At 47.9% G+C, this 26,692-nt stretch overlaps 2 protein-coding genes across 2 annotated transcripts in view; both read left to right on the plus strand.

The window, feature by feature from the left end:
• CEP170B (centrosomal protein 170B) overlaps window positions 1-26,692 on the plus strand; it is a 258,688-nt gene that overhangs the window by 163,168 nt on the left and 68,828 nt on the right. The window lies entirely within an intron of this gene.
• LOC128852222 (inositol 1,4,5-trisphosphate receptor-interacting protein-like 1) lies at window positions 119-17,842 on the plus strand. Its single transcript, XM_054066765.1, is given in 9 exon segments — window positions 119-212; window positions 491-1,423; window positions 6,428-6,551; window positions 7,405-7,514; window positions 8,124-8,478; window positions 8,481-8,588; window positions 9,176-9,188; window positions 12,863-13,242; window positions 13,245-17,842. Coding segments are annotated over 8 exon segments (2,748 nt in total). The 5' UTR covers window positions 119-212; window positions 491-493; the 3' UTR covers window positions 13,973-17,842.

The raw sequence follows: 26,692 nt of genomic DNA on the forward strand, positions 1-26,692 counted from the left end.
TTCCTGCTTGGCTCCGCCCACTCCCCGCCTCACCCTACGGCCGTCGCTGGGGCCTCTCCGCCCCTCCGTCCGTCTCTAAGCCGCGCCGCCAAGAGAGGAAGCGTCGTAAAAGCCGACAGGAAACTTGTCCTCGGGTTACGGCAGCGGCGGCCGCGCTTGGCGGCCGCGGGGCGAGCGGCGAGTGGGAGCCGCGGCGCTGAGGAGACGCGGGGGTGAGCGGCGGCGGGCGGGGAGGAGGAGGAGGCCGCCTCGGCCGGTGGGTGGCCCTGCGAGGCAGCGGGGAAGGGACTGGGCGGCGGGGGGAGTGGGACGGCAGGAGAGGGCGGCGAGGCGGGGCCCGGGCGCCGTCGCTGCCTTTGTTCGCGCCTCCCCCCCCACCCCCCTCCAACCTCGGCGAGGAGGCCGTCCCCCCCCTTTTTTCTCTCCTTTTTCCCCTCCGTCTCGTCTGACGCTTTCCTCCTCGGTTGGTTTGTGTCGGTCTCTCCCGTAGGATATGGCCGAGGTACCGCCGGGGCCTAGCAGCGTCCTCTCCCCGCAGGGGGATACGCTCTCCCCTTTCTCCGGAGGAGGAGGGGGAGCCGCTTCCTCCTCCTCTTCCACCTCCTCTGCTGCCGCCGCCGCCACCGCCTGCACCGGCGCCCAGGACGAGGAGGCTGAGGAGGAGGAGGAGGAAGAGGAGGGACCCGCGGGCGGACTGGAGAGGGAGCAGCAGCGAGGAGGAGGAGGCGGAGGCGGCAGCGACGGCGGCAACGGGGGGCCGCAGCAGCAGCAGCACCGCCTCCACCACCACCACCATCACCCCCCGCACCACAACCACCAGCTCAACGGCCTCATCAGCCCCGAGCTGCGGCACCTGCGGGCCTCCCTCAAGAGCAAGATCCTCAGCTCCTCGGAGGCAGGGGCGGCCCCCGAGGGGCTGGAGAACAAGCGAGCCAGCAAAACAATGGGCTCCGGACAGCAGCAGTCGTCGCCCCCGACCGCAGCCCCGTGCTCGTCCCCCCTTATCAACCACCTCCCTACCCAGGAAAGGACTGCACCCTCTCCTCCTCCTTCTCCCCCACCAGCAGCGCCAGGGGACAGGAGCCAGCCTGCTGCTACAGCTACGACTGCTGCTAAGACTGCAGCCCGCAATGGACTGGCAGGAGGGACTGTCTTGGAGGAGGAAGAACAGGAGGAGGGGGATGAAGGAGGGGAGGAGGAGGAGGAGTCCCAGCAGCTACTCTCCAGGTCCTTAGCAGCAGCTTGTAGTTTGAAAGGCTCGGGAACGGACTCTCAGCCCGAGGAGGACCTAACGATACGATACGTCCGATACGAGTCAGAGCTGCAGATGCCCGATAACATGAGACTGATCACCAAAGATCTGTCTGAACCCTACTCCATTTACACATATAGGTATTTTATCTGGCCACAACTTTGCTTTTTGGTAAGTGCCGGTAGGGGCGGGGAGGGCAGGAATTGGGAGTGGTTTGGGGCTGGGGAGGAGAGGATTAAAGGGCTGACATTTGTGGAAATACTTCTAATAATCCTTCTGTGGGTAAGACTGCGAGCGTTTTTTGGAAGTCCCATCTTCCTGATGAAGTCTTGTGACGTGTGCTTGTGTAAGTAGAGAATACACCTAGAAAGAGTCAGTCCATTCGTTAACAGCTGTTTTAAGTGTTGGGGCAAGGGTTTGAGCACAGAGCTAGGATCGAGGAGTTCAAGGCTTCTGATGTGAGTTTTGACATTGACTTTTGTGACCTTTGGTAGCTCTTTTAATCATTTTGTCTCAGTTCCTAGATTTGTGTTTTAAGGAGAAAGTGCTTAGTCCACTCGTGTCTTCTGGCTGCATAGTAATTCTTGCACAATGGTTGTAAAACAGACTTCAGTGTGGGTAGCATATAAACGTCAAGTGGTACGTGGAGAGACACTGTTAAAGGTTTTGGCTGCTTTTTGATCTATCAGCTTTGAAAAAGGCCAGTGCAACTGTATTGCTGCTTACAGATGTGATCCTGTTTGCAGCAAATTCTCATGCTGCTTAGATTTGCTGTACTAATGATGTATTTAGTTTTATATTCTTCCTGCTGCACTATTGGAAATGATTGATTTAGCTGTCCCCCTCTCTAAACGTTTAGCAGTTCTTATGGAAGAACTTGTGCCTCAGTCGCAAAATGTGCTTTTCGGGTGCAATGTGTCCACAGGTACATGACACTGAGTTTAAGTTGGCCTGAGGTGTATACGTGCGTGGTGGGCACTGAGCTGTGTTCGATTCACTCATAGGAAAACTTAGATTGACAAAAGAGACCGTTTATGGGAGTGCATGGCCCTTCCTTTGAAGGGTAAATGGTGAATTCTTCTCTCATGATGTTTTAATTGAGGCTGGACACTGCTCTGAAAGGTAGGATTTAGCCAGAGCCAAGACACCCTTCAATTCGGGAGTCTTTCTGTAAATTTTAATCGGATATGAGTACAGGAGGTGAGACTAATGGAATCCATCTGGCCTTAAACTTCCTGTATGTTCTTGATTTAAGGTCTAGTATAATTTATAGCAGGACTTATGTGATTCATTGGAGGGTTTTCAGAACTGTGCCTCTTAAAACCCTGAAGAGAGTACAGTAGGATTCTAGGAAGTTGAGTGAAGTATTACTTAGATCTGTGACAAGTGGTGTTGACCCGTGAGAAGTGGTGTGCCTCAGGGATGTCCCTGCCTATGGCAGGAGGGTTGGAACTAGATGATCTTTAAGGTCCCTTCCAACCCTCACTATACTGTGGTGCTATAATACTATGATACTTTCTGGAACAAAAGAGAAATTTAACAAACAAAACTATTTAAGAACGTTGCTTGATGCAAAGTCATGTTTGCCGTTGTAAGGATGCTGATCAAAGCAGAATGGTATTTTTCCAGCACTGATCTCTGTGTGTGTGACTGATTTGTTTCATCCTGAAAAGAAATGCCTGCGAACTACAAGTGTCCGTAGTTTCAGCATTGAGTGTGTTGCTGCTAATGCCAGAGCATTACAGTGCATCTGTTTAGACTTTAAATCTTTGGGGTTTTTTTGTCAGGGAGTAACTTGAGAATTTTGTTATGAAAAGAGCAATGGCAAGTTGTGTGACAGAGCACTAAACCAGATGATTCCTAATATTTAACAGGTGTGTTCAAAGCATAAGGTATCAGTCAGGGAAAATAAAGTGTCTTCAGCTTATTTTGTAGTGACACTTTCTTTTTTTAATAGCCTTGAAGAACCAACAGAACTTTACTTGAACTCTGAGCAGTTCTACACAATTTCCCATTTTTTTGGAAGGGTGGAACAATGCAAAGTACATAAAACTGTAGAGATGTGGCTATAAATGTCTGAAGCTGTTGGCAAATTGTTATCTGCCTAATCTGAAGCTCTTGCAGTACATTGAGTCAAATTTGATGAGTGCTTTTTGTGACTGGCTTTTGTATTTAAGGTTTGCTTTTTAGAGGCTAGCTTGAAGACACTCTGTTCTATAAAACTTAATTTGTTCCTGCTGTTAATGGATTCCTGAACTACTTCTATCTAATAAGTCACTAAAATATTTATCTGCAGTCAAGGACTGCGTATTCCAATTAGCACGAACAGTCTCAGGATGGTGAGCAGAAACACAGTGCCTGATCTCACAGAATGATTTGTCTTTGCCTTGTGGTCTCGCACCCCTCTAGTTCCAGGCTTTCTTTTGGTTTGGACTGCCCTTGGGCAGAGGACTTAGACTGCAGTTTGATTGTATCTGAAAAAACGTATGGAGCGGTTCAGTCAGTTCCTTTACAGAGTTTTGCTGTCACCGTTTTTAACACGTGCCAGCGCGTACTCCTCTGTCTTCTATGCACTGCTGTGGGCTCCTTTCCCTTTTTCAACCTGTTAGGGGAAAATACGAAGACCACCAAACTGAAGGTGGGATGTGTGTTTTCCATAAGTGATCAGCAGTTGTCCCTTGCTGATATTTATTCAGTAAACCGTCTTACACACTAGGATTTTGGTATCTAGTATTTTGGATACTTACACAGCAGAGCTGTTTTATGGGGGCGTTATCATTATTATTCCTGTTGCTGATTAATTATCCCATAGGTTTGAAACTTGCTGAGTTTTGGCTTGGCCTTCCCAAAGCGCACCATTACTCTAATGGCTGGTGTGACCAAATGGGCTGTTTGCTTTTCCGTTCTATTCGGCTGCCTTTTCCTGGCTCTTGGAAAACCTTATGCTTCTGCAGTTTGGGAAGCCAGGATAGCCCTCCCATCACCACCCTATCTTTATAGGGGGTTGTGTGTGTATTTTAGGGTCAGATTTCTGTTGGTCTAAGGCTTCAAACGTTCATAGTAGGTGTGAGGGAAGAGGCGCAAATGCGTAGCTGGAGGGAAGGCACAGGACCAGCGCTAACTAATCAAGAGCATGGTTTTGCTGTATCAAACCACTTCTTAATGGTATGCTCAAAACAGAAGTTGGTATTCCACTTTAAAAGGACCTGTAAGTACTAAGAACCTTCAGAACCTCTTTAATGTCAAATTCCTATCTGTAACTGTCTTCCTGACTTTAGGAGTAACAAGTTGGGCATACTTGATCGGTTCTGATCTGTTAGGCTGCAGCTTTATGGAGCTGTTGCAAGCTCCATAAACAGGAACTTTTGCCTTAAACTCAGGTGTCGCCTGTCTTTGGAAGAGTGGAACAACTCTAGATTAACTGGCAGGCTCGACCTGCCTGAAGACACAGAAGTGGATTTAAGTGTTTGGGGAACTGGTAACAAAGTCATACTTTATTCAGGTCTCTGGCAGGAGTGGTAAAACCAGTGGATATTTGCTCCTTTGATCACTGAAACAAAATTCTTTGCTGTTCATTTATCACTTCAAAAATGATTCATGAACATAGCTTTTCAGAAAAGTGCCCTAAACAAGAAAAATCACAGATAATGCAGTGTCTAGAATGTCACCACTCTTGAAGTGTGTAGAAACTATATCTTAAATTCTCCGCATGGCTGTTAAGATCGACAATTTTCACGTGTTCACTTCAGGGCAAAGCATAACTGTAACACGCTAGTTTGTGGTGTGCTTTTTATTTTTCGGTGCGGTATAAGATTACATGTAGGTGCTCTGTGTAATTATAGCGATGTTATGAACAGTCTGTCTGAGGCTACTCTTTATTTAACTCCCTGGTTTCCTCAGGCCAGAGCCGAGATACAGAACCTGCCTTGAGCTGACACTTTGCATATACAGTTTTAGTATAAGTGCAGCTTTTCTGTGCAAGGGAATGAGCTGTGTTTTGGAACAAATGAAAGACTGCTTAGAGGCTGTGTGTTTCAATCCATTTATGTCATGCTACAGGTTTTTTTGTTGTTTTGAAAACCATTTGTTTAGATTGTTCAGGGTTGTTCTTGGATACTGCTAAAAAAATGTGCTTTCCTGCCAGATAAAACCTTAGCAATAATTATATTTGCCTGATGAGCTTAAACTACATTAGAAATGGTGTTAAGATTGTGCTGTATCATAGAGCTTTCAAACTGCAGCTTGTGTGTTTCGGGCTGCTTCTTTTCACCTTTGGTGCAGCTCCTGCTCAGCAGGTAACTTGGTTAATAAACCTTCCATCCAGGTAGAGGTGCAAGAAGGCATTATTCTTCCTGGGGTGAGAAACTGAGGGTCTGTGTCTTCCATATGATCTGTGTGAATGAATCCCTAGAGTCTTAGCCTGCAAGCTGGCGTACAAAGAGGTTCAGGGGGTGGGAGACTACGGAGTATACCCCACAGACTTTGAGGACGTGAGCGCTGGGCTCACAGGTGAGCTGCGCGGAGGCCTGGCAACACTGGCTTCATTTGGCATGCCTTAGCGTTGTAAATTTGGATTATCCAGAAGCATGTGTGCCAGCAGAGTCTTGTGCTTTGGTCCTGATTTAGTTGCTACACTTGAGTGTGTGCTTTTTTTGTTTGTTCTTTGGATGTCCTATAACTGAAAATGACAGTTTCTACAGATTAAACACAGCAAGGTTTTACTCTGATCCATTGTGGCCTTGACATTTAACCAGACCAAAATTAAGCCTCTTCTCTACCACAGCACTTGTATGTGAAAATCTAGATCACTATAAAACAGGAATGGACCTTTTCCTCTATGGCTGCCCGTGTTGAAAGAGTGATTTGTGCCTTAACCTGGTCTTTTCTTCACACATGTTCTTGCCTGTAGACATCATAGAGTAATATGTGGTTCTCTTCAGGACAATTCATTGGTTGATAATTGATTGTAACTTTCTTTGAATGTAATAAAAAGACAAGAGTCCCTCAATCTTATTTATACTTTTGGAGATGCTTTTAAAATTTGTTTAGTTATTTTTATAGCTTTTTGCAAACAAGTTTTGTGTGACTGTTTCATTTAAAATGAACTGGTTTACTACTTTCGGTAGCACTGTAGATCACAAACTGAGAATGCATACGTGTATGTTTGTCTTTAAGGCCATGGTAGGTGAGGAGTGTGTAGGTGCCATCGTCTGCAAGCTGGATATGCACAAAAAGATGTTCCGCAGAGGTTATATAGCCATGTTAGCAGTGGATTCCAAATACAGAAGAAAAGGAATTGGTAAGAATAGCCTTTTTTATTTCATTCTTAAATCCTGTAGTTGGGATAACTGTAGCTATTGTGAAGATTTAAACAGAGTTGAACTCCTTGTTGTGGTGGTTTGTCTGTCTCCGCTGCCTTATTCAACCACACAAGCACTGCAGTGGCTTTTTGTAAAAATAACCTGAAGTGCCCTATGAGATTGACACCTGCTAAAAAGAAAGGCAGTCAGCAGCCCCTTACCTCTGCCTTTTACCACTGTAGGATGACAACAGTGGCAATTGCTTTGCATTTTTCGATGTGCCCTCATCGTTTTTATTTCTGTGTGTTCAGTCTGTCTTTTGAACTTATTCCCTGGCTTTCCCCTATCAATTATGCATATATTGCCCGCTGGGGAGAATGTATGTAGCTCATTGTTGTGTTAATAAGTGAAGAAAAATAGTTGTGTATTGCTGCTTGAATGACTGAAACAGATCTGTTTTGTTGGGAAGTTAAATGACAAAAGAAATCTTTCTTAGTAGGGAGTTTGCCCTCGCTCATTGATCAGTTTTGCTCTGATGAGGGCATTTTCATTCTAACACGGGTTATCTTACTTAGTTGGCTTAATTAAAGATCAGTTCTTTGGAACTTAAATTTTTGTGTCAGTTATTGTGAATTACGTTTTGTAACGTGTTTTTGACTTAAAAAGTAGACCTCAGCTTTAAAGGCTGGAAACTTGCTTCACCACTTGTTCAGACTGAACAGCTCATACTTTTGTGATTAAAGACAGAAAATTACTTGCAGTGGAAAAAGATGGTGATGCATTGCAGAATGGTACCATTGTGTTTGTTCTCATCTTTAAAAAAAAAAAACCAAAACTCCCAAAAACTTGAAGCACTGCATATTATTATGACTGTCCAAGCATCTATGGCTTGTATCCACCTCCAGCCTCCCCCATCGGCGTCACGGAGGCACCAAGGCACACCTGCATCCACAGGCACAGAGGTCAGTACCAAGGGAGCCAATGCCTCCTCATGGCATGGGGTTTCACAGAGCAAAGCATCCACGACTCACGGCACACGTGAGCTGCAAGGGCTTGGGAGGCTCCCAGCTGCTCTGTAAAGGGAGCCCCCGGGAGCCCTGTCCTGCCGGGGAGTCTGTGCTTTGTGTGGATTGGGGCACTGGCTGCCTGGGACAGCTGAAAGTCGCTGAGCCGGGGGTGTGAAGGCTGGGGCTGGCTGGGGAGGGAGCCTGTGGTGTGCTCCGGTGCCTGGGACATCACAAAGGATGAGGGACCGCGGGGGAGGTTATAGAGGCGCCAGCAGGCAGCCCTGCCCAGTACGGCGTGGGCTGGTGGTGAGTGCGCACATGCGGGGAGGCTGGGTTGGACGGGGGCTGGGGCAGAAACGTGGGTCCCAGGGAGGGTCAGTTCTCCCCCAGCGTTGAGGCCCCAGCACCTTGGGAGAGCACGGTGCAAAGGCATTGCTGCCTCCCAGCTGCCTCGTCCCCACTCCTGTCTGCCACAGAAGTCCCTACCACTTGCACCCCCTCTCCCCTGCCACCAGCCCCCTCCATCCCAGCCCCTCGGAACCCCTCTTCTCCTTCCTCCTGCAGGCCATGGCTGCCACGGCATTCCTCGTCTGTGTCTTGCTGTGCTTCATCCTGAACCTGCTGGTGGCTGGTGATGAGCTGGATGAGGCCACATGTGAGCGCCTGGAGGAGCGTGCCCAGTACCTGAACGAGGAGATGACTCGGCTGCTGCAGGAGATCGAGGAGAGGACTGTGGATCAGAAGACTCAGGAGCAGAGTGGCTTTGCCTGGGCAGCCCCGCTCTTTGCTACCTTGCAGCAGTGGCACCTCTGGGTGATTGCTGGAGTCCTGGTCCTACTCTTTGGGCTCTGCTGGTGGTTCAGGAAAAGGAGCCACGAGGCAGAAAGCAGCAGCACTGAGGAAAGTTCCAGCTGCAACATGGTGATCGTGAGGAAGAGCAAGAAGTGGGGCAAGAGGAGGAAGGAAGTGAAGGAGAACGTTCTGATGAGGAGAAGGATACTGGGAGCGCGGCGAAGAGGAGCGGGGCACGTTATTACAAAGGGGCAGTTTGAGCGGCAGTTCGAGCGGTCAGGGCAAGCAGGAAGGGCTCAGTGAGAGGCTGGTGGCTGACCATGGTGGCTACCAGACAGAAGATTAAAACTGCTCCGGGTGCTGCAGCGAGCAGGATGGATACTGCCACCCAGACAGAGCCTCAGTGGGTCCATGCAGCCACGCAGACCCTGGGCTGTAGGCAGTGCCCCCCTCCCACACCAGCCCGTGCCTCTGGTACTGGCTACGCTTGTGGGAGCTGTGCACGAGTCGCAGAACTCCTTCACATGGTGGCAGAGCTGAGGGAGGAGGTGAACAGGTTAAGGACTATCAGGGAATGTGAGAGGGACATAGATCTTTGGAGCAGTGCCCTCGCACAAACCCAGCAGGCTGCTGGAGCCAATGCGGCAGAGCAGCTCGATCCTATAATCTGTGAGGCAGGGGGAACAAGAGATGGGGGATGGCAGCAAGTTCCTGTCCGGCGCAGGAAACCTGCTCCCCCCACCCAGACAACTAACCCCCAGATAGCCCTCAGAAATAAATATGAAACGCTGCAGGTGGAACCTATCCCCCAGGAAGAAGCAGAGGAAGAAGGAGATGGTCCCCACAGCCTGGAAACATTCCCTAGGCTCCAGCATCCTCGGAGGGCCCTAGAAACATCCTCTGTCAAGAAAAAGAGGAGAGTGATCGTCTTAGGGGATTCCCTTCTTAAAGGAATGGAGGGTCCCATCTGCAGACCGGACCCGCTCCACAGGGAGGTCTGCTGCTTACCGGGGGCTTCAGTGAGTGATATCAATAGAAAACTCCCTTCCTTGGTGAAGGAAACGGATTACTGTCCCTTGTTAGTATTTCAAATAGGTAATGATGACTTACAGCGCAGAAAGCTGAAAGCCATCAAAAGAGACTTCAGGGCTTTAGGGAAGATGATGGAGGGCTCTGGAGCACAAGTGGTGTTTAGCTCTATCCCAATACTAAGGAATATGGAACAGGAGGTCAGGAACATACAGATGATTAATGCCTGGCTCCGAGCCTGGTGTGAGGAGAGAGGCTTTGGCTTCTTTGATCATGGGGTGGCCCACCCACCCCCAGGTTTTCTTACTAGGGATGGGTCATACTTGTCTCCAAGGGGGACTAAAGTTATCTCTAAAAATCTAGTTAGGCTCTTAAATAGAGCTTTAAACTAGATGTGAAGGGGGAAGGGGAGGAGACCAGGCTAGTTGGGAATGAGCCTGGAAGTGGGAAACCGGCGGCTGAGAAATGGTGTGCTGGAGAGGACCACCAGTACACCATAACAGGGCAAGTGAGGGCGAGTACAAGTGGGGACAGTAAGGATGAAACTGGGTCTGTGGAATTAGTTATTCCAAGGACAGTCAATCAAGAATAAACTCTCTTCCCTTTACGAGGGCTGAAGGTTCATCAGCGCAGCTGAAGTGCATTTACACAAATGCACGCAGCATGGGCAAAAAGAAGGATGAGCTGGAAGCTGTTGTAGGGCAAGGTGACTATGATGTCATTGCCATCACAGAAACGTGGTGGGATGACTCACATAACTGGACTACAGCTATGTTGGGATATAAACTCTTCAGGCGGGACAGGAAGGGTAGGAAAGGAGGCGGGGTAGCCCTCTATGTCAAAGAGTGCTTTGATACTCTTGAACTGGATTACGGTGAGGACGGGATCGAGTGCCTATGGGTTAAAATCAGAGGAGCCCACAAGAAGGGGGACTTTGTGATAGGGGTCTGTTACAGACCACCCAGCCAAGAAGAAGCAGCTGATGAGCTCTTCTATAAACAGCTGGGGACAGTCTCTAAATCTCTGCCTCTTGTCCTTGTGGGAGACTTTAACTTTCCAGATGTCTGCTGGGAGTACAATACAGCAGAAAGGAAACAGTCTAGGAGGTTCCTGGAGTGCATTGAAGACAACTTCCTTGCACAACTGGTTAGCGAACCAACAAGGGAGGGTGCCTTCCTAGACCTGCTGTTTGTGAATAGAGAAGGTCTTGTTGGGGATTTGACGGTTGGAGGACGCCTGGGATTAAGCGATCATGAGATGATAGGGTTTTCAGTTCTAGGTGGGATTAAGAAGGGGGTTAGTGAAACAGTCACATTAAACTTCCAGAGGGCAGACTTTGGCCTGTTCAGAAGGTTGATTAGCAAAGTCCCGTGGGAAACAGTCCTTCAGGGCAAGGGAGCCCACGAGGGTTGGGCGCTCTTGAAAAATGAAATCCTAGCAGCTCAAGAGCAGGCCATCCCTGTGTTCCGGAAAAGGAGCCGGCGGGGGGAAAAGCCAGCTTGGTGGAGCAGGGAGATCTCAAGATGCGTCAATAATAAGAAGAAGCTCTATGTGCTTTGGAGGAAAGGACAGGCATCTTGGGTGGACTACAGGGACGAAGTGAGATCGTGCAGGGAAAAAATCAGGAGGGCCAAGGCCCAACTAGAAATAAAACTCGCTAAGTCTGTGAAAGACAACAAAAAGTCTTTCTACAAGTACATTAACAGGAAAAGGAGGACGAGGGAGAATATCCAGTCTCTATTGGATGCAGAAGGAATAACAGTGACAGGGGATAAGGACAAGGCTGAGGTACTTAATGCCTTCTTCGCCTCAGTCTTTAATAGCAAAGAAAGTTGTTCCTTCTGTTTACAAATCCAAGAGTTAGAGGGGCAGATTGAGGCTCCCATGATCCAAGAGGAGGCGGTTAGAGACATGCTTGCCCAGCTAGATGCCCACAAGTCTATGGGGCCGGATGGGATCCACCCAAGAGTATTGAAGGAGCTGGCGGATGTCCTTTCCAAACCCCTATCCATCATCTTCCAGAGGTCCTGGCTGACTGGGGAAGTTCCACTAGACTGGAGGCTGGCTGATGTTGTGCCCATATATAAGAAGGGTTGCAGAGAGGATCCGGGGAACTCCAGGCCTGTCAGTCTCACCTCAGTGCCAGGGAAAGTCATGGAACAGGTAATCTTGAGTGCTATCATGAAGCACATGCAAGAGAACCGGGTGATCAGGCCCAGTCAACATGGGTTTACAAAAGGCAGATCTTGCCAAACTAACCTGATCACCTTCTATGACAAAATCACTCGACTACTGGATGGGGGAAAGGCTGTGGATGTAGTCTTCTTGGACTTCAGTAAAGCCTTTGACACAGTTTCTCACAGCATTCTGCTTCAGAAACTGTCAGCCTCTGGCCTGGACAGGCGCACACTCTCCTGGGTTGAAAACTGGTTGGATGGCCCAGAGAGTGGTGGTCAATGGAGTTAACTCCAGCTGGAGGCCAGTCACAAGTGGAGTTCCTCAGGGCTCAGTGCTGGGTCCAGCCCCGTTCAATGTCTTTATCAATGACCTGGATGAAGGCATTGAGTGCACCCTCAGCAAGTTTGCAGATGACACTAAGCTGGGAGGAAGTGTGGATCTGCTGGAGGGTCGGGAGGCTCTGCAAAGGGATCTGAACAGGCTGGACTGCTGGGCCGAGACCAATGGGATGAGGTTCAACAAGGCCAAATGCCGGGAACTGCACTTGGGGCACAACAACCCTATGCAGCGCTACAGACTGGGGGAAGAATGGCTGGAGAGCTGCACGGAAGAGAAGGACCTGGGGGTGCTGGTTGACAGCCGACTGAACATGAGCCAGCAGTGTGCCCAGGTGGCCAAGAAGGCCAACGGCATCTTGGCTTGGATCAGAAATGGGGTCACCAGCAGGTCCAGGGAGGTTATTCTCCCTCTGTACTCAGCACTGGTGAGACCGCACCTCGAGTACTGTGTTCAGTTCTGGGCCCCTCACCACAAGAAGGATGTTGAGGCTCTGGAGCGTGTCCAGAGAAGAGCAACAAAGCTGGTGAGGGGCTGGAGAACAAGTCTTACGAGGAGCGGCTGAGAGAGCTGGGGTTGTTTAGCCTGGAGAAGAGGAGGCTGAGGGGAGACTTTATTACTCTCTACAACTACCTGAAAGGAGGTTGTGGAGAGGAGGGAGCTGGGCTCTTCTCCCAAGTGACAGGGGACAGGACTAGAGGGAATGGCCTGAAGCTCCGCCAGGGGAGGTTCAGGTTGGATATCAGAAAAAAATTCTTCACAGTAAGAGTCATTGGGCACTGGCAGAGGCTGCCCAGGGAGGGGGTCGAGTCGCCTTCCCTGGAGGTGTTTAAGGAACGGGTGGATGAAGTGCTGAGGGACATGGTTTAGGGAGTGTTAGGAATGGTTGGACTCGATGATCCAATGGGTCCTTTCCAACCTTGTGATTCTGTGATTCTGATTCTGTGTGTTGAAAGGCAGTTTTTGAGGCCAGTGTACAATCTGATCCTGGTGGTGGAGGAAGTGGTGGGTGAACTCCTTCAGATCTTCCAAAAGCACTTTTGCAACAGTTTCTTCCCCTGGCTGCAAACAGCCATCAGTGTGGGCAGCACCTTGGAAGTCTGGAGTCTCGGTGAAGGTGATGCTGTCTACCAGATGCTCCTGCCCCTGAAGCCACCTTGTGGCCACACCTTCTACTTGGAGCTGGGCACCACAGGGGAGAAGCCAGCAGAAGACCCCTGCAACCGTGTGAAGCTGGAGTGCACCTGCACGACGCAGCAAATGGTGGAGAACATGCTCTGCTTCCTGCACCCTCCCGAGGAAGAGCTGACAAAATATCAAGACCCCAGTCTCCTCCACACCCTCTGCACAGCCTCTATCTAGATGTGCAAAAAACTGCCCGCTGGTTCCAGACCTTCGTGATGTCAGCGTGGACGGATGTGGCTCATTCACATCACTACAACATAGAGATGCTGCCCTCCAGATGGTCCTGCAAGCTGCAGGTGACAACTGTCTCCGGAAGAACTCTCTTCATTGAGTTGATTTGTGGGGTGCAGCAAGGGGACTCAGACATCTTCCTTAGTAGCCAGGCTACAGAGGACACCTCCACCCCAAGCACAACGTGGCCAGAGAGCTGTGCTGTGGCAGAGGTGAAGTTCTTCAGGCACATGGCCAGGGAGGCCCCAGCCAACCGTGTCCACCTCAAATGCCTTCGGACCTGCGCCCACACCCTGATGGGCACAAGCTTTTCCACCTATGCATTCAAGACCCCTGTGATGCACCTCCTGAACACAATCCCCACCTCAGACTGGCACAGAAAGTATTTCCTACCACGGCTGGAAGACAGCATGCAGTACATGGGCTTCTGCCTGGAGGAGAAACGCCTCAACCATTTCTTCCTTGGCAATGAGAACGTGCCCGAGGAGATAAGCTTGCCGCTATCCTTCAAAAAGGCTGAGCCACTCAATTTCTTCCAAAGCTTCACACAGGATCTGGATGCCTATGCTGACGCGCTGCGTCATTTCAAGGAGCTGCAAAATCAAATCGTAAGACAGCTCTGCGAGGAATATTGGAAGAGGTCTTCATGCACAGAGCTGTGATTGTGGGTCTCACAGCTGACGGCAGGTGACATCCTCACACTGCAGGGAAAAGAAGGGGGGAATGCAGGACACAGGGAAGGGAAACCCCTGCACAGCAGCCCTCTGCCAAGAGCGGCTGTGTTCTCCCTTCAGCGATCTCCTTGGTGCAGTGGATGGTGATGACCAGAGTGGCTACAAAGATGATTTCCATCTGCCTTTCCGCTCGTGCAGTCACTACCACAGTGGTGATTTCACGTGTCCCATAGATTCTTTCTAGCAGGTGCAGCTGGGCAGGGACCAAGCCAAAGCCACCACTGATATGCCTCTGTCTGCTCGCTGGGCTCTGGATGGACAATCCATCCACCCAAGACACTCTTTGGGTAGCTGGTGTCACAAAACTGAGTGCACTGGACATGGGGAACAGGCTGCTCGGTCAGCACGGTGTGCTGGAGATAGAAAATTACTTGATCTGTAGGGGTAAAGCGGTGTATTGTATTGTTGCCAGGTTAAGCAAGCGCCTGACTGGCACTTGGTACACCACGGGAGAAAGACTGTGTTAAGAACCATGGAGAACTGTATTGTCAAAGGAAGGAGATACAGAAAATGTGCTAAACTACACTACAGAGCATCTCAGAACCCTGATGTTTGCAATTTACTTATTTATATGTTTGGCTATATTGTAGAACCAAAAGTGTATTTGTTTTACCCCCAAAATGCATGTTCATAGCTCCATCTCAACCCTAACTTCAACTTTGTCTCTGCGCTGATGAGAGTGGCACCATTTCCATTAAAATAACCCGGTTACACTTTTGTGGCCATAAACCTACAAAAATTGTAGTTGTCCTTTCTTTCACCCAAAGATTTTTGAATGAAGGATCTGTGAAGAAGTCTCTGCTATGTGATTTGCCTGAGGTTTGCTTTTATTGACTTAAATGGAAGCAGATTGGAGCCTCGGGAAGGCTGCTGCCCTCCAGATAACTTCCCTAAACAGCACTTTTTCATGTGTAGTAGACAGATCTTTTCTGAGCTGACTTCTCAACCCTTCTGTTTACATCTATGGATAATAAAAGGAGGTTTAGCCCAGAGCTTTCTTGCCTCTGATGAGCATTTGCAGCCCTACCCATGTCTTCTCAGGGAAGGGAGCAAAGCAGCGCTGGTTTATCTGAGGGTGCCGGGTATTTTAGCTGTTACCTGAAGAACAGCTATTTTAGAAAAGCGGAATTTATGTACATGAATATGGGATAACTGGAATCTGCCAACTAACCTGCGGTAAGCTTACCCTGTATATTATCGCAGCAAAGATTTCGGGTGGTGAAGCTTAATTTTTAGGTGCGTTTTCATTAGGATTATCAGCTCATCATTTCATCCCCATGAGTAGTGGCTGGGCAGGAAGGAAGGGGAGCACAGCTATGTGCACAAGGGCATCCCCTGCCTTGCCTCGTCTGAACAAACACTGCAATACTCTGCTGGTGAGGACAAACTCAGCGTCTCTGCCTGAGCTACCTGGAGCTCAGATAAAGTCATCACCCAAAGGAAGGAAAGTTTTTGGGAGCCCTGCAGGATGGGTTCTGCTGCTTCCCAACCTGCCTGCTGCCCCTTCTGCTCAGCAAACATGGTCTGTGCCTGGAACAGGGCTTAGCGTGGGCATGGGCAGAGGTGCATAGTTTGCTGAAAAGGGGGGTTTTAGAGAAAGCCTTTCATAGCAGCAAAATAAAACCATGGCAGAGCAAGATATTAGGCCATCGGGAAGAAGCAGGTGGAGCCAGGAATGATGGCTTCATTGGCCAGTGTCAGCCAGAAGAATGAGCTGAGGAAACCGCACTGATCTGACATATTGGTAAGTTTGCCTTTTCTTGAGGTATCCTTCTTCAAAAATGGGAGCAAAACTGTGTTTGGAGGCCTGATATGCGGTTGATTGACATAGCTGGTGCTCTCCTAGCTCTTGGGAAGGCTGGATTTGGGCTGCTTTTGGATTTCTTAAGGAAAAGATGGGTGTATTCCACCCTGCCAATCCTTGGGGATCACCTCTGCTATAGGCTGAGGTCTGAGCACCTGCAAAGAGGTGGCAGCAGGAAAAGGGGTCTGAGCTTGGACCCCCCCCCTTGCTATGACGTAGGTTGGTGTGCGCTGTGTGGTTTGAAGCTGCCGCTTGTGTTGCTGCCCCAGCTTCACTCCCATGAGAGATGGGTTCTTCAGTCCAGACCGGGCTGGTGGGCTTGAACCAAATTCTGCCCAAAGCTGCTTATGCTCCTTAACAAGAGCAAAGCAGGGCCACTGCGGCTTTTCCCTTTGTCCTTGTTCTGGCTTTTCCCAAGGTGCTCTTGGAGCCACCAGCCCCTGCAGATGCTTGGGGGGAGAAAGTGAAGCTGGGGAGGGAGGAGGAAACACCTTCACATTGCAAAGGCATCCCAGAGGTGCTGCTGGGGCAAGTCCTAATGACTACTGGTTCATTTCAAAATCAAAGAGGAATTATTTGACATTTTCTTCTGAAAAGACCTTTGCAATGTTGGCAACTACCCAGGGAAAACAAAGGAGAAAGGTACAATTTCCCAGGCCTTGGGTGCCAGCAGCTGACAGCTCAAATTTGCTTGTTGTCTGCAAACAAGCTGAATTCCTTGTCCTAACAAGAGCTGGAAGAATCTGTTTTTATAGCCTAGAAATAGAGGTTTGGCCTTGGCCTTATTTGGTAATCTGTTTGGAATTTGCTGGTGGTGATCAACAGTTGTTTAAAACTGCTGGCAGCCCGCTGGTCTTCACGCAACGACTCGATGGTCTTGGGCTGTTTCCAGCTCTGTGCTTTAAACTTTGCTTTCCTACGATGCAACGAAAAGGCTACAGTCTACACTAGAAGGCAGAAAATAAAACGACACTGAAAGGCAGAAAATAAAAACCTGATGAAAGGAAATGCTTTTTCACACAATTAGCCTTTGGGATTTGTTGCCACATGGAGCTGCTTAGGCCAAACGTTTAGCACACCTTTAGGGAAGGAAAGGGTATCTACAGAATTATACAGAAAACAGATTTTTCCCAGGAAAAAAGTTTGAATTTGAATGAGGGGCCTGAAGTTCAGACCAGGAGTTTCAGCTTCAGTCTGAGCAATTAAGATGCTCTCTGGACTGCAGCAAACTCTTGAATTGCAACTTGGAGTTGCAGGTGAGTGTCACAACTACCTGTTGCACTATTAATCTGCTTCTATAATTGTTTTTCCTACAACTGGTTCACCCAGCAGGTGTTTCAGTGGTGGTACAGTTCATGTTACCTTCTTCCTTGGGCCGTATCAGCACTACAAGAGACTGGGCTTGATGGGGTTTTTTTGTGGGCAGCAAAGGCATTGGTGGCTTCTCCCATTACTCCAGGTGATGCTTGACTACGTGCTGCAAGCGAGGTCAAACTCTACCTTCCCTTCAGACAGGAACAAAGTACAGGAAGTTTTGGGTATGAAATAAGCTCTGTTGAACACACTGGCAAGGCTGGAGCGAGTCTTCCTCCTGGAAAAGGTTTCTCCCAGACGCAGGCTTGCAGGTGCTGGACCCCTGAGAAGCCACCTGAGCTGGAATTTTAGCATGGTTATGATGGACACGGCATTCTTTAGTCACCTTGAGTTGAAATTAATGCAGCATTTTATGATGGGTTTTCCTTTTTCTTTCATTTTGAGTATGCCAGGACTGGTTTTAAAAAAAAACAAACCCAAAAAAGAAAAGCCCCCCCTGTGTTTTCGAACTGCCCTGAAATGGCAAGCCCTTCATTTAAAATCCTTTTTTTCATTATTAGTGTGATTTTTCACCTGAGAGACTGAATTTGCATCCAGGTGTTTCATAACACTGAATGTGTTCCAGTGTGCTGCAACGGTACTGGGTCCGGCCCTGTTCATTGTCTTTATCAATGACCTGGATGAAAGCATTGAGTGCACCCTTAGCGAGTTTGCAGATTAAGCTGGGTGGAAGTGTGGATCTGCTGGAGGGTAGGGAGGCTCTGCAAAGGGATCTGAACAGGCTGGACTGCTGGGCCGAGACCAATGGCATGAGGTTCACCAAGGCCAAATGCCAGGAACTGCACTTGGGGCACAACAACCCTATGCAGCGCTACAGACTGGGGGAAGAGTGGCTGGAGAGCTGCACAGAGGAGAAGGACCTGGGGGTGCTGGTTGACAGCGATTGAACATGAGCCAGCAGTGTGCCCAGGTGGCCAAGAAGGCCAATGGCATCTTGGCTTGGATCAGAAATGGGGTCACCAGCAGGTCCAGGGAGGTGATTCTCCCTCTGTACTCGGCACTGGTGAATTGCCTTCCCTGGAGGTGTTCAAGGAACGGGTGGATGAAGTGCTGAGGGACATGGTTTAAGGGAGTGTTAGGAATGGTTGGACTCGATGACCCAATGGGTCCTTTCCAACCTGGTGATTCTATGATTCTATGATTGAATGGGTTTCATCCTGCGTAATGAGGCAGTTTGCTGAAAGGGCTTTTAGAGAAAAGTCTTTTATAGCAGCAAAATAAAACCACGGCAGATCAAGGCCATTATGAACAAGTGTTTGGTACAAATACAGGATCTCAGAAGTTCACTTGTTACCAGTGGAAGGGAGAGCGCCACTGTTTCTGGGTGACGTGTAGATGTAATCTTGGGTCCTTGGATCGACAGGACAACACTTAAGAGTGTGCCTATACTTTCTGTCGACTTGCAACCTCCAGGCTGTTGTGTAAGGACATCATGGACAGGATACGTCCCTGCACCACCCCAGGAGCTGCTCGGAGGACAGGAGCTCCTGCTTGTTTCCAGCAGCCTCAGAGCAGAGAGCCCCTGAGTCTGAAATTCAGTATTCTTGCTGAGTCTTGGGAGCTCCTGCCCGCTGGGAGATGGGTGCAGCGGCGAGGTGGCCGCTTCTCTGCAGCACTGCAGAGAGGCGCAACAGCCTCAAATTTTCTCCTTTCCTTCCTTGCTGTCTGCAACAACAGTTACAGAGAATCGTAATTCTCTAATGAGAATTTAGAAATGTCCTTTATCTGATATTTGCTTTGCGTTACCTGTCAAAATAATGTCCCACATAATGTATAACGAAGAGGTGAGATATATATATATATATATATATGTATAAAAAAGAAACTATTGGACTTGTCTAAGTCCCTGTCTGCGGAGGGGTTGGGGAGTTTTTGTCACTACTTTTGTCATTTACATTACATTTCTGTCCCTATGTGAACATTTCCTTATGTTTTCTAAGCCTTGGATAAGCCTGGAAGCTCCTTCTGAGCCTTCTGCAGATCGAGAGTAGAAGGAAGCAGTTTCTCTCTCACTGATGACCCAAGAGCATCCTCTAGTGTGTATTTAAGGTAATACTTGCCTGGTTGCCTTACGGAAAATGAGATTGTCAGAGCAAAGGAGCAAAAACCCTGCATGAAGTTCATGGTAAAAGGCAGCTCAAGATGCTAAAGAAGGAAATGCAAACACAAGTAGAAATTTTATCCCATTCAAGGTTGCGTTCAGGAGGAGCTAACAGCACTGAAAACCCCACAGGGCTGAGCCTTTCTATGGGGTGGTTGGGTAGCTCTCATCTATAAATCTATGAGAAAAATTGAGAGCCAACAATTTCATAACATTAAATGTATTGATGTGGCCAGGTATAAAAAAAAAAATTAAAAACTTGCTGCAGTTAAACACCTTAAAATGAAATAAAATACATATTACGTGCTTGCAGATTACAGTAAGGTCTGTAAGGGGCATGTTCTGACTATATATGTATTATGCTAATTAGAAAACGTAAATGAAGCCACCTTGGAGGCTGTGGGATTTTTCTTTTTGCTGTGAAAACCTACTTTATACTTTCAGTAACAGTAAACAATTTTCCTGCACTGGGACATTTTGATTTTCACTGCTCTGTGAAAAATGATACATAATGAAGAGTACAGCTAAAGATTTTAAAATAGCCATTACATGGCTGTTATGTGTATTTATGCTATTACGCTATTACCTGACACAAATCTAGTCCCCCTGCACCTTATTTTTGCTCCCGTAAAATGGAAAAAGGCTAATTTGCCTTCCTCTGAAAGGAATAAACCTATTATCCTGAGTGCTCAGCTGAAAGACGACGAGGAGCTATACAAACATTACATGCGAGTGGACAAGTGGCCAATGACAATATATTACCTTCTGGTAATATATATTCTGGTAATATATATAGGCTGGACTTTCCAAATGCCATACTTTCCTTCCCTACCTCACTGTGCCTTTGCATTTTGGCTTTTCTCAGCTGGCAAACTACCCCTTCTCAATAAAGTCGCTGCACCAGGATGATTTCCACGGACTTTTGCAGAAAGTCTCCTGGAAGCCCGACTCTGTGCACGCATGTGTGCACATTCACAGAATAGATCAAAGATCATAGAATGGTTTGGGTTGGAAAAGATCTTGAAGATCATCCAGTTCCAACCCTCCTGCCATGGGCAGGGACACATCCCACTGGATCAGGCTGCTCAAAGCCCCATCCAACCTGGCCTTGAGCACGTCCAGGGATGGGGCAGCCACAACTTCCCTGGGCAACCTGTGCCAGCGCCTCACCACCCTCACAGTTAAAAACTTGATATTTAATCTAAATCTCCCCTCTTTCAGTTTAAAACCATTCCCCCTTCTTCTGTCATTACGCTCCCTGATAAAGGACCCCTCCCCGGCTTTCCTGGAGGTCCCCTTTAAATACTGAAACCATCCTGCTATCAGGGTGATTGTTTTTTTGGGTGGTGTTGGCTGCTAAAAGCCTGCAGCAAAACACTGCTGAGAAATTCTGCAGGAAAGCAAGGCAGCAGAGATGCTCTGATTTAGAGAAGCGCTGCTATCAGGACAAGTAACGCACCTTATTTGTGTGCAAACTTGAAATGAGTAGAGAGGAGGGGTGAGATCAGGACAGCCACAGGTTTGATTAATCTCACCTCAATGGGATGAAAGGCTGTGAAAGAAACTTTGAAGGGAGGAGTGCTTACTGTCATGGAAGCAAATAGGAAATGAGATAACATCCAGCAAAGCTTACCCAAAGTCAACCATGCCAGCCCAACCTGTTAGCTTTCTTTGATAAGAGAACTGATCTTCCACATAAGATCTACTGCATCCATACATTACCCTCCTTGTCTCTCAAAGCAGTTGAGAAAGTGCCATTTGGGAAATTAGGCATTAAGATGGGAATTAGTAGGAGTGTTTTGGTGGGTAAGGAACTGGGCAGGGCAACGTGCATAGTAAGAGAGGCCTCTGAGGAAGCTGCTGGAGTAGTTCCTCGAGGAGACTGGGAAACCATTGTCAGTACAGGCGAGCTGGTGTGCCTCCATGGGGCACAGGTGGAAAGAGTAGGAGAAAGGAATGAAATTCAGTTGCTGTGAGTGCGAGCAACAGAGTTTCTGCGGTGAAACAGGTGCTTGACACTTGGGAATGACTGGGAAGGAGAACACCTCAGTGCCGCCTCTGAGAGCAGGAGGACTGAGAACCACAGCCACCACCATGCCATGGACCTGACGGTGGTTTTCCCCCTCCTTGAATGTAAGGAGTGGGATATATTTCCTGTAAGTACAAGGCGGGAGAAAGGCCGCGATACAGAGATTGGTGAGACTTCACTTGAGATACTCTGCTCAGTCTGGTCTTGTGTGTGAAAGGAAGACGAATGTAGAGGAGGCAATAAGAGAGGAGCACTAGAAGGTGGTGGGGCCACTGAAAAGAGCAGTCCTGCCATTGAAGACCTGTCCTAGGCTAAAACCAATGTGTTTTATTCTTTTTTTAAATCTCTTTGTTTACATGCCCAATGTGAATTTTGCACTAGCACAAGTAAGGAGTAGGTGGGAATCATAGAATCACCAGGTTGGAAAGGACCCACCGGATCATAGAGTCCAACCATTCCTAAAAATACTCCCTAAGCACTTCATCCACCCGTTCCTTAAACACCTCCAGGGAAGGTGACTCGACCACTTCCCTGGGCAACCTGTTCCAGTGCCCGATGATATATTCCAGGATTTCGACCACCTCCCTGGGCAGCTGTTCCAGTGCCCAATGACTCTTACTGTGAAAATTTTTTTTCTGATATCCAGTCTGAACCTCCCCTGGTGGATCTTCAGGCCATTCCCCCCTTGTCCTGTCCTTCCAGGGAAGCTGCAGCTCTGGTGAGGAAGAGGAAAGACGACTATTTCCAGGATTCTGTCACTCTGCACAACGTGGAACGTGTTCTTCCACCATTGCCTCTCACGCAAAAGATATTGGAGATGACTGGTGGGGCCCAGTCAATCAAACTGGAGATGAAGGGGCCACGGCCACATCTCTGACCATACTGCTGAGGTGCTTTGTGGTGTGGCGACCATGTGCTGGGGGTGGTGAAGATACTGGTTTCCAGTTTCAAGTCTGGCACCATGATCAGCAGATCCAGGTTGTCCCACGAGTGGTTTTGGTTGGGGATGATCCAACGTCTAACTCTTGGGGCTGGAAGAATGTTCTTGTGGGGATGAGTACTGGGAAGAGAAGCCCAGAATGATTTGAGAACCTGGAGCACTTACCACCACTTTGCTCCTCAGATGTGGAGTGATGCTGCACTTCTGCTGCTTCCTTGTCACTTCTCTGCCTTTTGTCTTTCTAACCAGGATTTTACCCATCCCTCTGGCCTATGCTGTTTGCCCCGTGTCTGCTGCAGGGGAGTGAGCTCAAGAGTTACTTCTGATTTGCTTTTTGGCTACTTGGCTTTGCTTATTTTTGTGCAAACTCATCCCTACCCCTGCCTCAAACCCAGCCTTCTAGCTATGCTACCTTCCTTCAAGTCTTAAATATCCAGAAAACTGCTTTTCTCCAGCAAAGGAGCTAAGCTTGATTTATAAAGTCTATAGCTGTGATCAGTGCAGGTGACTGCTCAACTTCTTTTAAGCCTCTCTTTCTCCCTAGAAGGCATAGCAGTTGCAAGATCCTTTGTATTCACCTCGCAAACTTGCTGAGCATGGTAATTGCAGTGAGAAGATTTCCAGATCCATGTTGCCTTGTGCATGACTCAACTCAGGTGGATCATTAGTCCTCAGTGCCAAGAAATCACAGTAATTGCATAAAGGCCTGAAGGAAAACACAAAGCAAGCTGATCTGTAACAGCCTTCAAATACAAGTGTCCTGAATTCCGTTTGCCTCCACTGGTACCGCGGAGCCCACTGACTCCTGGTAAAGGAAGGGATAACCTTCACATCTTGAGTACTGTGTTCAGTTCTGGGCCCCTCACCACAAGAAGGATGTTGAGGCTCTGGAGCGTGTCCAGAGAAGAGCAATGAAGTTGGTGAGGGGGCTGGAGAACAAGTCTTATGAGGAGCGGCTGAGAGAGCTGGGGTTGTGTAGCCTGGAGAAGAGGAGGCTGAGGGGAGACCTTATTACTCTCTACCACTACCTGAAAGGAGGTTGTGGAGAGGAGGGAGCTGGGCTCTTCTCCCAAGTGACAGGGGACAGGACAAGGGGGAATGGCCTGAAGCTCTGCCAGGGGAGGTTCAGGTTGGATATCAGAAAAAAATTCTTCGCAGAAAGAGTCATCGGGCACTGGAACAGACTGCTCAGGGAGGGGGTCGAGTCGCCTTCCCTGGAGGTGTTTAAGGAACGGGTGGATGAAGTGCTGAGGGACATGGTTTAGGGAGTGTTAGGAACGGTTGGACTCGATGATCCAGTGGGTCCTTTCCAACCTGGTGATTCTATGATTCTATAACATGGCCCTATGTGTCTTATAAGCCTTTGGTGCAATAATATATTTTGCATGATAAAGATTATCCTGAGTTCAAGGAGAGGCAGAACAGATTCATAAAAGGCTGTTTAGCAGAGGGAAACCACAGAGACCTCAGGAAACCCCACAGCTGTGAACAACTGTCAGCTGAGTGATACCCAGGCCATATTTTTCTCCAGGAATTCAGTTTAATGGTGGCCTGAGAGGCATAGCTGCCAAGGTGGCCCCTAACCTGATGAAGTACAGCCATTCCCAGGAAAACTATTGCTTCCCAGAGCACGTGTGAGCTCTTGGGTCTCATCAGACTGGCTCTGCCTGCACGTGGCTGCCCTCGGTGGGAGCAGATCCCCAGAGCATCAGTAGCCTTTCTAGCCTGGACGTCCTGCCTCACGTCAAGAGCAAAGCAAACGCTGGTGTGCTTCTCCACATGCAGCCAACAGTGCTAATTCTAGGTCAAAGTAGGAAAGTTTAAAACTTTTCCCTGAGCACAGAGTGATGCTTGTCACTGACAGGCAAAGACACAGCATGTAAAGACTTGCCTCACTGAAGTCAGCAGGAGTTTACCCCTTTCACTTGAATGAGGGGCTTTCTGGCCATCCCTTTCCATAGTGAAGGAGAAGAGAGGTGCAGTCCCATGCAGCATTCTGCAGTCAGCAAATCCTCCCGTCGGTAGCAGTGAATTTATGAATTTTCATGGTAACCATTAGTCGTAAGCAGAAGTTGCCTTGACGCAGGCTTTTTGTTAATTAACCTTCTGAACATGCACTTTCGTTTCTACCTGGTGAATGAATTCAGTGTTCAAAGCCTTTCTCACATGCCCCTGCTTTTTTTTTTTTTTTTTTTGTCTTCCAGGTTAATAGATTTGTAATCCAAATAGTAATAGTAAATTGTAATAGTAAAATGATGACTAGAAGGCAAGAGCAGTAATTACACAGAGCAGAATAAATGCATGTGGTTCAGCCCTCTGCTAACATAAATAGACTTTGAGGGATCTATTCCTACAAAAGAGGGTGTTCAAAGCTCTCCTGCCCTCTTTCTTCCCCCAGAAGAGGAATTTGGAGCCTAAGTTCTCAGGGGCGTGAAATCTTGCTGTGTAAGGATGTTAACAACTCCATGTTTACTTCTTGGCTTTCTGTTTCTATGATGCTTGGCAAAAGCAGTCAGAGCACAGATTAAGTGCTCGGCTGTGCTAAATATTCTCAGCACAATTGCTTTGGTGACCAAAAGCCTGAGCTTATGGTGCTCCTGCGGGCCCGTGAAGCTGGATCATGGCAGGCAAGGCTGGAAGTTTTCTAGGAATGATGAGTAAGAGTCCAGCCGGCAGGCACTCTCTTTATCCGAGAAGGTCAGAAGGGAATCTGGGGGTTCCACACAGGCGCCGAAGGGGAGTGTTTCAGATTGACTTGCTTCTGCATCCAACCAAAGCACTTATCACTTCCACCACAGCCAGGAGAAAGGCCCCAGGGCTGAGCTCCTGCCTCACACACGCTCTGGATTTTGTATACCTGGAGCGACCAGCTGCAGCCCCGTTAGACATAGTTTTTCATACCCCATTGCACAGGAGGCAGTGGGACAAAACCAGCTTCAGCTGGCACTTTAATAAACCATGACATCCCTATTTTTTGAGTTAGAGTTAGTTTTACACAAGCTACACAAACTGCTCACCTTAGAGAAAGCTGCTGGGTGACGCTGGTTGCAGTGTCCGGGACCTGGTTGCACTCCTGTTTCTCTCTGAGTCTTTACTGAAGTCTATATTTTACTTAAGACTTGTCAGTTTGTCAGTTCTTAATTCGCTTTACCTGACATTTTAATGTTATTGTGGTAATTTAAAATGAGTACTGCAAATAATCAAGCAATGTACAAAATGCAAATATCTTACATCTGTTTAGTAGATGTTATCAACTGAACCAATAATGAAAGAAAAAGTCTTTTTGCACAAGATTTCTTTCCTGTAAATCATGTTGACCCATTATTTCTACTGACAGTCTTTATTTGCTGACTTCTACACTAGTATTTCATTACTTTGCCCAGAATTGCTATGTTGACTGGCTGAGAATTACTTTGATTCCTCTAGTGATTTTTTTTTAATAACTGATCCAAAATGCAACATTTCCTCAGTCCTCTAAAACATTTGCAGTCCTTCAAGATTAAGTTGGATTTGGTAAGAGATCCCTTGAGTCAAATCATTCCAGTTGTGAGGGTGACAGTTGTCTGGATCTGTTAGGGTAATAATGTTTATCTCCAGTAATGCTGTTTAATTGCCTCCTTGGTTACTAATGGGATGGAAAGTGCATTGTCCTCATGACATCAGTGCATGATTCTTCTTGTTTCCAAATGTGGAACAAAAATATTTATTGAACACCTCAGTCTTTTTCACATCATCATCAACAATTTCACCATTTCCATCTAGTGACACAAGTGTTTTTGAGGCAAGCATCATCTTCAATGTAAACTGGGGCCACGTGCCATCCTATTGCCCTGTTCTATTTAATGTACTTGTGACCAATTTAAGACCTGATTGTTCAGGACTAGAGCAATATGAAAATCCTAAAGGATCTTCAGGGGTGAACTCAGCCTCCCAGACGTTGGCATCTTTGCTACTGGCTGCCAAAGTTACTTCGAAGATTGAAATGGGCAATGACTGACACAGCATACGGTATTCTTGATTTTGTTATAGCTAAAAATGGCTGCAACTCAAGTTTTAAATTAGTCTGAAAGGTACCATAGCACTTTTCTTAAGCCAATGGCATTCTTAAATCTATTTTACAACAGCAGGCTTTTTTCATATGATGTTTTTAAACACTGGTTTCTATGCACCATCCATTCTAAGTGCTTCTAATGTAAAAAAATAACCAGCTGTACCTCAAAGATGGAAGAAAATGGCTTAACTCTGCTAGCACAGCACAGAAATGGTACAGAGATACAAAACTGCACCGTCAGGAAGTGCCCAATGGCCAATGACATCATTGCTGCCACAGTTATCATTTATGGTTTATGACCTGATCAAGTGATTAGGGCTTTGAAGGTACCGACATCCTTTCATGTGGG

This window comes from Cuculus canorus, chromosome 5 (genome assembly GCF_017976375.1).
Source record: "Cuculus canorus isolate bCucCan1 chromosome 5, bCucCan1.pri, whole genome shotgun sequence".
In the NCBI taxonomy this organism is placed as follows: domain Eukaryota; kingdom Metazoa; phylum Chordata; class Aves; order Cuculiformes; family Cuculidae; genus Cuculus; species Cuculus canorus.